Genomic DNA, 14,153 nt, shown 5'->3' with positions numbered 1-14,153 from the left:
TGCCATTTATCATGGATGATTTTCACCATGTGCAGCTGGGTAGAGTGGTGGGGTGACTGTCTCTGGTTGTAGAATACATCCTGTTATGATTGGAGTCGTAAGGTTTCTTCTTCCTGCTTAACCCTGCAGTAGTGCCTCAACCATTTGACTACTTATAGACATAATTAATCATTAACTTGTATAACTTACCATGTGTTAGGAGAAACGCCCCCATTCACAAACACTGGTGTGCATTGGCATCTGTTGATTGTCAAAGTTTAAAATAGAAGTGTGTCATCCAGTGGGGTCGACACAAACACACACACACACACACACACACACACACAGATAATGCCTTGTTTACCTTTCTTCACTCGCCTTGTCACTGGCAGGTGAGGTAGCATACATTAGCGGAGACAGCGGTCTGTCAAACCACTGCATCTATTAGCGCCCTGCTCCAGGAGGTGAGGCTAGCCACGCTCTACCTGCCTTGTTATCACATCCGCCCCATGAATATCAGCACCCAGAATAAACCCAGCCTCCTGCCCGCCCACCAGCGCGAGCAGCAGGTTAACGCCACAACACAAATTGGGGCTAGGCCACATCACAAGTGCCTTGGGCTAGCAGCTAGCATTTAGCTCTCCAGGGGATTCAGAACACTATACAATGTTAAACAGATGCCAAAGAGTGGCTTCGCAATAGTCAACTACAACAGTAATTTCGGGGACACTTCACACGTTCAACCACCACAACCCAACAATAGCATCAATAGTGACTCGTATGCTTTAGTAATGATTATTAGAATAACGACAAAGGAATAAGTGTCAGAACGGTCTGTGTTTGTACATTTTAAAAGCTGTGTGTGACTTTGCCAAGCCTACTCCCCAGACCATCATGTAACAGGCTATTTGACTGAGCGGCCTGGTCTCTCTTCACAGTGGGGTGTCGGCGGAAAAAAGGGCCCTTGAAAGGAATTGTAAATTCCTCTCCTCCCCATTGCCCCTTGAAAATACACATGACTTCAAGTGTAACAAATGCATCTCTCTTTATCGCTTTAGCAGAGCCTCGCTGCACGCACAGACACACACAGTCAGTGAGAGTGCCTCCACTCCTAATATAACAACGCATGACACATTGAAGATCTCTGCAGAGGGAAACCTCAGTCACCCTGTTCCTCTGGGGAATGAGAGATTAAAAAAAGTTTATATTGTGTAACAGCTCAAAGCTGAGGTGACGAGTGACACGTTTGTTCAGGTAAACAGTGTTCCCCTCCTTCAGTCAAACATTGAGTTGTTTAATTAAGCTTCTCCAGTTGTTTTGTCTTAAATTTGGCAACTCACTCACCTCCACCCATCTCCTCTTCCTCTCCTCTCCTCAATCCCTCTCCTTCCTCTCCTCTACCTCTCCTCTCCTCAATCCCTCTCCTCTCCTCAATCCCTCTCCTTCCTCTCCTCTACCTCTCCTCAATCCCTCTCCTCTCCTCACTCCCTCTCCTTTCTCTCCTCTCCTCAATCCCTCTCCTCTTCTCCCTTCCTCTCCCCCACCCATCTCCCCTTCCTCTCCTCCCCCCTTTCCTCTCCTCCCTTCCTTCCTTTCCTCCACCTCTCTTCCACCTCCACCGCTGTTCTCCTCCACCTCCCCAGACCTTCCCCTCATCTCCTCCACCTCCCCAGACCTTCCCCTCATCTCCTCCACCTCCCCACACCTTCCCCTCATCTCCTCCACCTCCCCCTTTGCTCCCTTCAGCACTGGGGCCTGTATTAGTTCCTTGTTCCAGTGGCGTCCAGAACATTAGACCAGGTGACCCGGTGGGAGAGGGAGGAGAGGAAAAAGGAGGAGGAGGAGTTAGTGTGAACAAAGAGTGAGGGAGGGAGGGAGAGGAGGGGACGGAAGACATGAGACGGTGAAGCAGCGTTAGCGGAGAAATGGAGATGGAGGTGTAGTCGTCAGCCGAAGCTGAACAGCAGGGGAATGACAGGAAGTGTTATGAAAGGATGCGTTGCCTTGCGAGGCGTGTTTGACACCACGGCCGATGATGCGTTTGTTCGTTACCCTCTTTGACAAGGCTTTGGGGACAAGGAGCGCCTGGGGCACGAGAGGCCTGCTGTCTCACATAACGACACACACACACACACACACACACATTTTCAAAGCTGGTGCATGCATACAAATGCACATTACAGAGAGTAGCCACTTCATTGTACGCCATAAAACACTTATCTGGAACAACTATAGCCCTAACCGTGAACACACGGTCAGAAATGTTCACCACAACAACATCCCAACAGCCCCAATAAATATTTAGATGGTAAATAACCAGGACACAAATGCCAATGGCGCCCAGGCATTCCAATGACTCACTGTAGAGGTTTCTAAGCGAGGATGGAGGAAGCTGACCAATAGCTGATCAGAATCTGGACACGCGGGGCCAGAGTGACCAATGAGAAGGCCTGATTCAGGGGAAGTCAAGGGAGCACTATGAATCAAAACCCTCCCGCTCACCTCCTCGTCACCTACCACTGCCCCTGCTTGTCTTCCAATAATATCATTTAGCCATCCATCGTCTTTATTGGGCGCTCTTCGACATTAGCGCTCCCCATTTGTATTAGCATCTGCCGCAGCAACCCCGTAATGGCCTTTAAAAAAACACTTAACTCCGGGCACTAAACGAGGAGGGGATGACAGTGGCGGAAAGAAAACTCGTCCGTGCAAAAAAGAGCAGTAGTTAGGTTCCACTCACTCAGGGGAAGGGATCTGGTTTCCAAGAGACAATGGGTGGTCCAGAACGGAGAGGTACAACGGTGAGATTGCCGGATCAAATTGCATTGTGTTCCAGTGGCCAATCCTGGCTCACAGATGAACTCAAATGCCTTCCACAGGCTTTTGAGTCCCCGCCCCCCCCCCCCCCCCCCCCCGCACGAGGTGCGTGTGACACCCTGACACCGCTACCAAGAACACAGGCGTATAAACTCCCTGAGCGCTTTAACACACGTCTCTGACAGATAGCCAGAGAAGCCGCGGCAACAGAGGCCACTCCCTCCGCTGAACGTTGGGACCTTGTAAGAAGACATGGTAGACTTACCCCAGAAGTTCATTATTGTTTCCATATTTTGGGGTTGTCCCGAATGGCAGCCTATCCCCCTACTACATGCACTGGATTTCCCCAGGACCCTCGCCCAAAGTAGCCAACCACACGGGGAGCCGTGCGCCATTTCGGAGGCGTCCTCTGTGTGGCAAATACATTCCTGATAGCATATGGGAAGTATTAACGGGCCTGCTGCTTGGACAGAATAGGGAGGCAAGCAAAACAACCAAGGGGCATGGCGGGGCCAAAGAAACTCTGGGTTATTGGGGCTGTAGTCAGGCTTCTGGCTGAACACCAATCAGATGTGTCCCTGGGTAATCCTGTAACTACATAACGTGCAGGTGGAGCACAGGGGAATCGTTCTCCCCGCTAATAATAACATTCTGGATGTAGCAACCGCAAAGCCTCGGATACTGCTTTTTCTGTAAGTAGTTTCAAAGTGGTAGAAATCTGAAGATTTTTCTTGCTTTTTCTTGTTGTTGATCAAAGCATAAATTCTACCTAATCATCACATCGTGTAACCTATTATCTGTAATGTCACGAAGCCATTAAATGTTTAAATAGATTATAATAACATACAAAATATACTCATGAGAAAGCAAACAAGAGGCCTTCACTTCAGCCGTTCTAGTTGAGCGTTACAATGGCCTGAACTGTAAGGGCAGCCATTTGTTTCCATTCAGATAATAGATGTTAAACCAGGCCTGTGATATGCAGTGTTAATAACCAGCATCCTTCTTTCACCCACCTCCCCTCTCCTCACAATGAGCAGCTGGCAACATCTACCCCAACCACAGGGAGATGTGACGGCTGGGTTTGTTCAGGTACTTCCACGTAATTCCATTAGTGAATAATTTTTTGAAGCTTGAGTGATATCCTGGGGAACCAACCAACGCTTCCTTCAAAAGCCCTGACGTCAGAGAGAATGGAAGGGGGGGAAAAACTGTGTAGGATTTGATAAACATTTGATCTGCAGCATATTATTCACACTTAAGTCAAACAACAAATACACATTACTGACATAGTGCCACAACCATTTGAACTGAGGAGGAGGAGGAGGTTTAGAAACGTGACGTGAGCTACACGTATGTGTTAGGACCGCGGGATCGGTTATGTTAATTAACACAGAATAAACAGAGCACATTGCTGTCTCATATACATGCAAACAATTCCCACACACACGCACGCACGCACGCACACTCTGGTGGACGAACACAGAGGGATGATGCAGCGTCCTCTAGCAGCTATCTGCGAGTCCAGCAGCAGTGAGGCAGCGCAGGGTTTTCCCCGAGCCCCTGAGCCACACAGCCCACGGCTAAATTATTGCATATTTATTGTGGAGGGGCGAGTGGCGAACGCCAACACGATAGCAGTAGGGACAGTGTGATTAAAAGACATGGCACACAGTAGCCACGGCCTTATTAGCTCATTAATCAGTTCTCCTACATAAAGTCCTCTACGTCCGCAGTTGTTTCACTCTTCTTTCGTTTCGCGGGTGAGGGGAATGCCGGCAGGTGCGTTCTCCTCCCCCTTTCCCCCCATGATGCACCGTTGTCCCCACACGGATGGAGGGATGGAGAGAGTGAAGGTTAATTATGTTTGAGAGCCTCCCTCTCTTCCTTCCTCCCGCTCTCCCCCTTCCTCGTTCTCCTCGCGGCATGCAGTCTCTGGTACTTGAGCAAAGCAGCCGTTTCTCTGTGTGCCTCGCGCTCAGACAAAGGCTCAACGCTTTACAGAGAGAATATGTTCTTTCATTTAGTCACTGATCCCAAGATCAAAACAACAAAATATCTACTGAAGGCCAGGCTGAAAATGACATTACTATGAAATAGGACTTTTATATCACTGTAGTTGGATAATTCGGAGTTTCGTCTCTTTCAGTTCGAGACTTTCGTGTGTAACAATTAGCCGTCGCACTCTTGTATCACTCTGTAAGAAACTGCAGTATAATTACAGGGCTGTGTGGTTGGCTGATTGAATCTCCGGATCTGTGACTTCTTACACTCCACATCTATGGGATCCCAGAGGAGTCTGTCTAACAGGACCTCCTAGAGGAATGGTCCGGTCCTTTTATCAAGTTTTCATCAAGTTCCTCCGACTGGGTCTGAACTGAACCTCGGTGCGTGTTACAGCTACAGGACGCGGGCTGATAATGATGAATGTGTTCTCGCCCGCTCCCCCCCCGTCCTTCGTCCTCCCACTACTCCGCTACGAACCTCATCTCATAACAACCCCAAATGACAGCACGGACGCAGAACCATCAGCGTCGGTTTCCGCTCATTACGGCTAATTTCGACACGCGCGCGTGCACGCGGGGAGGGACGACGCGGTCGGAGAGACAGGAGCTTAAAGATGATTAACGTCGGCTTGGACCGGCACGGTAGCTAGATGGCCCGCTCCGTCTCTCTGCCTCCACCTACTCTGCACAGTCAAAATGGCCTCTCAGGTGGCCTCCCCCGTCTTCGGGTGAAGATGAGACTGTCAATTTGGTTCTCCTGCCACATTACTGGTCGTCAGGGGAGGGAGAGGTGGAGGGAGGGAGGGGTGGGGGTTTTGGAGGGCAGAGGATGAGGGAACCGGTGGTGGCCAAGGGAAGGAGGGAAATGGGGCAGGGAGGCTAAATTTGATAAATGAAGAGATAAACGCATCGCCACACTGTATACAAACTGTAATTTAGGAAAAGATACCTAGAATAATTTAACTCTAGACTGATACACTTCCAGTGAATATGTTCAGATAAAGAGGCAATGTTTCTTATTGCTGCAGATGAGAAACAACATATTTTCTAATAGACCTTTACAAAGTCCATTCAAGCGGTCATTTAATTTCAGTCGCAAATTGTTCAAAAGATGCAAATAGTAATTAAGTCAGCAGGAATAGATTTCTCAACACATTTGTCTGTACTTAGGTTATGTAGTCTTTGTGAGAAACAGAAGGGAAGTAGAAATTACAGAGGAAATTATTTGTTACTGGTGTGGTTTTAATATATGTACATGTTTTAACACATTTTAACACTAACATGCAGTAACAATGCATTTTTATGTGTATATATATACAGTGTGTGTGTATACACACATACTGTTTATGTACATAGACTATATTAATAGTTACTAACTGTGTATATATATATATATATATATATATATATATATATATATATTATATTCCATATGATATATATATATATATATGTATGGTACTTACTGTATGTATAGAGAATATTTAAAATATTTAGGGTACTGTGTATAGCCATACAGAATATTACATATTATGGGTAATGACTGTATATAAACACAAACATATATAATATTATATTTTTAGGAAGTAACTGCATGGCATTAAGCATGTGGTTGTGTCTTTTCAATCTCATCAGCTGACAAGTTGCCATGGCAAACTAGAGCTTATGAGCAGAGCTGTGGCTTTAGGGGTGGAGTTATGTTGCAAAGGGCCCGCCCACCTGAGCATCATCAACAGCAGACGACCAATCAGCTAATGCTAAAGCCTGTCGGCACACCTACCACAACCAATCAACAATTCAGTTAAATGAAATGCAATTTGTGTAAAACGAATAGTACGTATGTATTTGCAATAGGAAAGACATGACTTTGTCTACACGGGGGATTCATCACGCAAGTTAGAGTCGTGACTCACATATTTCAGCCAAAAGCCACAACCAAGTGTATATGGGACTGTATCGGCAAAGGTTAAAGGTAAACAATTAAATAATTTAGTCTTATGTAACTAATTCTATGGATGTAGTGTATTTTCTCTTACGTTCTCGCACAAACGCATACACACACACTCTGACTCTTACCCCTCACACATACAAAAGCACACACCCTGCCACAGTCGCGGCCAATCGATTTTTCCCTGCTCCTTGATGCTGACAATGCTCAAGTGGACGGTACTTCCTGTTTGCTTCCTTGTAACACAGAAAAAAAAGGGTCCCTCCATCCCAATGAATGTATACTATTTTTACCCTCTTGCAGGAGAATGTCCGATAGGGAACTAAATAATTAAAGGCCAGGGACCCTTTTTGACTGCATCAACCATGGCACTGCTGGTAAGCTCTACAATACCTTGTGAATCCATTTGCCCCCGTCCTGTCCTGCCGAGGATGCCTGTTTTTAGTTTTGTTTCTCACACCCCACCGTGCCCCTTTGCATGGAACCCCGACCCTCACATTTAAGCATTAAGATGTTTGCTCAGTCATTTGTTTGTTTTACTTTTGCCCTTTAAAGTCTTGTTTTTGCTGTAAGAGTCCCCTAACATGCTGAAGCGACGACCGTGAGACGTGCGCACTCTGCCACGCGATGCGCGGCCACGAGCTCCTCAGACGTTCATTGCATTGTTCCATTTTGCTGAGTGTGTTTGAAATGGCTTGGAGAATGGCTCCTGTTAAAATGGTGGAGGAATTTAATATGAGTCGTCAAACGCATTCTACCTCACAGGGCTTTTGTATCGGGGACTGGTACATCTCACAAACCATAACCTTTAGCTGTAGAAAGGTCTAGTGCAGCAGCAGTTCGAAGCAGTACACTTCCTGGTACACAGCAGTGCTCTCTCAGTGCCAAGATCTTTTTTTTTTTTTTTTTTTATTAAAGCAAAAGGGTGGGTGGGGGGCTGATATAGCCACCTCCAATACAGAGCCAGTGTGATAAGGCTGTCAGAGCTCTCGCTTCACTACACTATCCAGTTCTCCTCGATTATCGCATTACCACAGCTCGAATCAATTGATAAACTCCCATTCAATATGGTGGAGTATTTAATTGAATCACAGTCTATTGGATTTGCAGTGGGGCTACAGCCTGCTGGACGTGCTGACAGTGGTAAAGGCTGTGGCGTTAGACCTGTTAGGGGAAGGCTAAGAGAAGGACTGAAGGCTAGAGTTTCTCTCACCTAATGGTTGAAAGGTTCAGGAAGCAAAGGAATAGGAAGTAAAGGAGTATGGAGAGAAAATGTTCCAGAACCAGGGGAATTGTTTAGGAAATAAGAGGAATTGAGAGGATGGGTTCTAGAACCAGGGGAATTGTTTTGGAAATAAGGGGAATAGAGAGGATGGGTTCTAGAACCAGGTGATTTTGTGTCTGGTATTGGCTTAGTTTACAGGGTTAGTGGAAAAGGGCCGTGAGATAGAAATTGTAGTGATGGTTACAATATGATAAAAAAAAACGTAAGACTTTCAAGCCAAGGCGCAGAACACGTGTTTTCGAAATGCAAATATTTCTTATATTTCATGTTTCTTAAAAGATTTTTCTGAACGTTACAGTACTCCGGTGAAGTAATAAAATACCATTTAGCGTTATGGCTGTGATTTTCCTTCAGTATTTGGGACATGCAACTTCATGAAACCTGTCCCCCCCCCCCACACCCGTCTTCTCCTCAGGCACAGCTCTAACATCAATCTGCATCGCAAACTGCTGACCAAAGAGCTGGACGACATCGTTCTGGACCCCCAACTCACGCCACTGCCCAAGGACCTGCGCGCCGAGTTCCTGGCTAAGATCTACGCCGGACACCACCTGGGCCTGGACGTCATGGCAGGGGCGGGCATCGGCGGTGCCGGCCTGGGGGGAGGAGGACTGACCCGCGACGCCAGCTCCCCGGCGGGCACCGACTACCCCCTCCACCACCCCCTCAACCGCCACCACCCCCTCCACCACCCTCACACAAATGGCTTTTACCACCGCGGCGGAGCCCCGGACGACTACGTAGTCCTGGACCTGAGCACCACCTCTAGCGTTCAGTCCAGCGGGTCGGTTCACTCGTCACGCGAGTCGGACGAGGGCAGCGACGAGGGCATCCTATTGGACGACCTGGAGGAGGAGGAGGGCGCGGAGGGGGGGGAGGGAGGGGCCAGCGACGGGGAGGACTGCTCCCAGCAGGCGGGGGCCGGGTTACGCCGGGACAGGGTCGGCGAGGGAGGAATCGGAAGGTCGGGAGACGGTCTGACCGGCGCCGACCCCTCCTCGCCGACCCTCCTGTCCTCCGCCGGGGGCGGCAGTAACGAGATGGGCGGCGGGATCCTGTGCAGCATCTGTCACAAATTGTACAGCAACAAGGGGACCCTGCGAGTGCATTATAAGACTGTGCACCTGCGCGAAATGCATAAGTGCAAAGTGGCCGGGTGCAACATGATGTTCTCCTCAGTACGGAGCCGCAACCGTCACTCTCAGAACCCCAACCTCCACAAAAACGTACCCTTCACAGCCATGATAGACTAGCCAAATCCCCTACTACCCACACCCAGTCTGGCCCGCTACACCCTCAGATCCCTACTTATCCCAAACCATTAGCGCTTAACCCTGAAACCTCATCCTACCCCTCAGATGTCATTTCAACACATTTCTAGTTCTATTCGATTCAATCCGGTGACTATTTACAGTATGTTTATGAACTAAAACAAGAGGAGCTTTTCAGAGTTGTGACATTTGACTTTTCCTTCTCTGGAAGAAAGAGGATGAGACACTTGAGAGAGTTGGAGTCTCTTTATTCCAAAAAAACTCTCTGCCAGTTCCCCATAAAGTCCCCCAGTTCCCAGTTCCCTCTCCCCAAATGTATTTGTTTTTGTCCATTTCCAAAGAATCTATTCAAACTCTTATTTGTGACTGTTGCCTGCAGAAATGATAATAATGAAAAAAGATAAATCTTCTTGTTGTATTTGTGTAATGATAGCTTTTAAAGGAAACCCCATACAAAAAGCATGACTGCTTCATTTGTAAATAATGTCCCAAGAGGCTTTTGGTGTAAAACAATTGTATTTGATGGTTGTTTCACTTTTACGTTTTTATGTTACAGTACAATACTTCCAGCGCTAAAGGTAGACAAGAAAGTGGTAGCATCTTTACTAGCTTGACTCATTTATGTTAACTTCAGAAACACATTTTTAAACTGAGAACTAGAAGAAAAAGAATTATCATGTGACTCGTTTCATCTACTCGTTAGATATGCGGAGGTTGCCGGCATGCTTTTTTTGGTCTTTGTTTTTGTTTAGAGCTTACAGTGTAATACTAAATCAGTTTTCTTTGCACTTTGCAACTGTAGGGGAATGTGTAATAAGGAAGACTTCGCAATGGCGGGTTTATGCGATGTTTGGAGTCCCTATTGGCTACCGCGCTAAGGGGAAATGACGTTATTAGTACCTTTAGCATACTTGTGCCATTATAATTATTTTTGCTTTTTTTTTTTTGCTTTTCTTTTGCACGTGTTCAGTTTCAAAAACCATATTTCAAAATTGAACACCTATTTTTGTCCAGAATAAAACCCAAACAGGCAGCCCATTTATTCATATATGTATTGAGAACATTATTTTTTGTCTACCAGGCAGTAACGTGACTAAATGCGATATGAGCTGCTGTTTTTCAAGGCAGGAGTTTTAAGTAGAATGGAATTCTGTTTCTCTATCGTTCGAAGAAGTAAACCTAGTGTATGAGTGTTCTGGCTGTACAGTAAAATCACAGTGCTTAGCTACTAAGGTTAAAGTAGCCCAATCTTGTGCATGTGATATTTATGACCTAATCTATAACAAGGTTAAGGTCATTACAAGCGATGATTGAGTGTCTTTTTTCCCCCTCTTTTTCAAGCAAAAAATGGGCATCAGAAGTGTTATGTGAATGTCACATAATTTATAGAAAAGTCATTAAACTGTGACCAAAACAATATTTTTTTTCATACAGTTGTACTTAGTTAATTTACCCCATAAATGGATATGATGCACTTGAGTCTTAAGCCTTTTGCTGTGATTTTTTGGTATCAGTTTGCAATGCAGATTAGGAAAACTGTAACAAATCTGTTACCATTGCCTGGTCTTTTTCCTTGTTGCCATTAAAATGTTAAGGTACAAATATTTCCAGTAATTAGGCAAAGTAGCTAATGGGAACGGGGTATTTATTTGTGGGTGATATTATCTTGATGCAGATGTCTTGTCCATATGAATTCCTTTCTTTTTTTTGTAAAAACTAAAAAGAAGAAGAGAGCGAGGAATCGGTCTTCATTTTGACTCTGTGGTCTTCAGTTGATGGTTATAATTGTGTTTTTTGTCATGTGTTGGACGTGAAAAAATGGAGCTCCTCTTTCTTGATCGGTGCTTTTGTTAAGGGGGCCAGAACGCACAGTGTTACGTGGGCATACAGTATTCAAACTCCCGTTACGTCCGTGAAATCGGCAGACATTTTTATCCTACTTCTCCATTTTACGAAGGACGCCGACTCTCGCCGGACACGTTAGCTTATGAATTCACACGACCGCCCCCCTGTCCTCGCTCTACCTCTGTGACACTGCCACCAGACCCATCCCTTCTCCCCGGGGGGCCAAAGAGCCGATCTGTGTGAACGGAGGTTGTGGAAGTGGAGGGCTGACTGGTGGGGGGGGGGGGGGCATGACAGTGGGTGTCATTAAAAATGTGCTGTTATTACTGTTACCTGGAGGCGCTCTGCCGCTGATCTGGGTAATAACTCACCTGTCACCTCACTATAACTGCCAGACGTGAATGTTGCTGACAGGACTGCGACACAGACGGTCGACAGATCCAAGCCACCCCCCCCCATCGCTCTCTCCCTCCTCCTCCCTTTTATCTACCCACACCCTCCGCCTCCCCGCAACATGCCACTCACACTTTACTCGCCTGCCCTTGCCCCCACCCCCCCACCCCTTCCCAGTTCTACAGGGACGTAGACTAATAGTGTGCGCTTAAGTTCACCGGCCAACCATTGCTGTAGAGAAAGGACGTGTAATTGCCTGTTTATCCCGAGCGAAGGGAACCCTGCGTACAGGAACCCTTGGCTACTCCCCAGGGTCACGCTGAGGTACGGCCTGCCTCATTCACTCAGCTCAGCAGCCCAGCCGGATCAAATACAAAAAGTGCCACTCCAGGAAACTTGCTGACAGCTGTCGCTCACACACACACACACACACTTCAGGCCAGCGGGATGACAACAACAAGAGGACTTGTTAACCTCTGGTGATGGAGGGAGACAGAGAGACAGAGCTCATCTCCCAGTCAGTCTGTATTGAATGAAACAGCCCAGCTAGCGGTAGCATTTCATCCCTGCCACAGGAGAGCATTTCATAAGGGAGAAAATGGGATTGTTGCAATGAGTTAGACAGCAATGGGCAGCAACGTAATTTACTAAAAGTCGTTCAGTGATTGTGACTTTTGCTGATTCTAACTAAAGAATACAGTGATATATATAAAGCTTAAGAAGGCCAATCAGTCGGTTTTGGAACAAACACAAAGCATGCTGGAAAATTTAAAACCATGACAAGCTGATAGTGACCTCTGTCTGCGCTGTAAAAATTGCACAGCCTGATCTGATATAACAAGGCTTTTAAAACCAAACCTCCTAAACATTCCTTCTGTCCATGTCAATGTTGCGGATCGTTCCGGCAGCCAGCCAGCTCATTTGCCGACCTGTGTGTGTGTGTGTGTGTGTGTGTGATCCAGAGAGAACACAAATTCCCTTCCAGTGTCTCGCCGCCCCCCGCTCCTCTGTCTCTGGGTGACGGCCATGCCAGTGGTCCATGGAGTTCTTGTAAATGAACTGGTCCGACACTGTCCGGAGCAGAAGAGCCGGGGGGGGGGGGGGGGGGGGGGGGGGGGTGAGAGGAGATGGACAGCTGTGTGGCCGGGCCCCCGGGGGGAGGGAGGAGAAAGCATAGGGACTGGACTCCCCGGGACTACACACCGGTTTCTTGATTGCCTGGCTGAAGAGCGATGGGACCCCTCACCTCCTCATTTCTCCCTCCATGCTCCTTCACGAGACAAATCAATCAAATCAACCATCAGTTTTCTCCTTTGAGGAGGGCCAGAGCGCCCTCAATCCCCCCTTTTCCTCCATTCTTACCCCACTAGGGTCCCGGGGGCCAGAGCCCAGCGGTCGGGCCGATGGGTACATTACACTCCTGCTCCGGTCCCCCGGAGGACCCAGCCTCTTTAAAGTCCCACTGGCCCAGCCGGCCTGAGTGGAATCAACCGTTAATATTTCATACAGGGACTCAACAGCCCGACGTCACTTTCCCCACAACACACCATTGCCCGGAGAGAGATGACAACTGAGCAGGCCTAGTGACCCATTAAAGGTTACGAGTCCATTCTGTTGAAACCAGGGGAGAGTGGACTGGGTCATAGCATTGTGTAAGTGGAGCGCGGGGGGGGGGGGGGGGTTGTCTGGTTAATGTATTTGGTCAGGGTCTCGTAAAAAGACATGTGGCAAGGATCTTTTACAGACGCTTGTGATACGTCACGGTCAAATACGGTTTATCCTCGTAGCTTGGTAACAACTATTTCACAGCAAATGATCCTGGAGCAAATAATAATAAAAAACATGCATTAAGGTCATAAATTATGCTTTTACCCATTTCTTTAATATGACGGAATAATAATCGAAAGATCCTTAACATTAGAGCAAATCACGCGAGCTATTCAGTGACATGTCAATCTTAGAGTTCACAGTCTAATCACAAATTCTAAATAAGTCGGAAGACTTTGTGACTAAACATCACAGTTTCCACAGTGATGTTTTCGTGTAGCCACCTGGTTTGTTTAGTACCAAATGCCTGGGTCATGGCCCTGCCACTCCAAAGCCTGTATCTTGATCCACTCCCCTATTGCTCCCTGGCACAGAAGCACAGCTAGAAGGTGGCACTGCCAGGTGCAGCCCCACGTCAGGGGAAGCTGGCATCACATTTTCGATTTTCCAATGGTGACATTGGTAGATTCATGAATATTGTATGTCCCATAAACAGGTTTTTCCTGTTAGCCTGGAGGAGGGAAAAAGTCCTCTCTTTTTCAACTGATAGGTTTTGTTGCTTTACTTATATTGTTTTCTGTATCATAACTGTCTATGGTTTTTGCATAAAATGCATAAGGGTTTTGGGATGTAAATGGAATTTTATTCATATTTTGTCCAAATACCTCTTGTAATTTGTATCAGAATTCTTGTACAATTTTTATATTAAAGATTTATCAGTCACTGGCAATCTGGTTGTGGTGTTGCATGTCTTTCATAGGGACACAAAAGGTAGTGTGCTGATTTTGTGTGTGTGTGTGTGTTCGTGTACGTACGTGTGAGGTGTGTGCGCCAGCGGTAAG

At 46.9% G+C, this 14,153-nt stretch overlaps 1 protein-coding gene across 5 annotated transcripts in view; it reads left to right on the top strand.

Moving 5' to 3' along the window:
• Positions 1–11,044, top strand: part of bnc2 (basonuclin 2) — a 163,556-nt gene extending 152,512 nt beyond the window's left edge. For 4 of the 5 annotated variants that reach the window (XM_029118179.2, XM_029118178.2, XM_029118177.2 and 1 more), the window contains one exon: positions 8,451–11,044. In XM_029118179.2, the coding sequence (XP_028974012.2) occupies positions 8,451–9,288 (838 nt within the window). In that variant the 3' untranslated portion in view covers positions 9,289–11,044. Of the gene's footprint in view, positions 1–7,053; positions 7,128–8,450 lie in introns of all 5 variants that reach the window. The other variant, XM_029118181.2, reaches the window with a different exon arrangement.
• Positions 11,045–14,153: the final 3,109 nt, after the last annotated feature.

The sequence above is a fragment of the Esox lucius genome, chromosome 25, assembly GCF_011004845.1.
Source record: "Esox lucius isolate fEsoLuc1 chromosome 25, fEsoLuc1.pri, whole genome shotgun sequence".
NCBI classification, from domain to species: Eukaryota; Metazoa; Chordata; class Actinopteri; order Esociformes; family Esocidae; genus Esox; species Esox lucius.
This window is presented reverse-complemented; position numbering and strand designations above follow the sequence as displayed.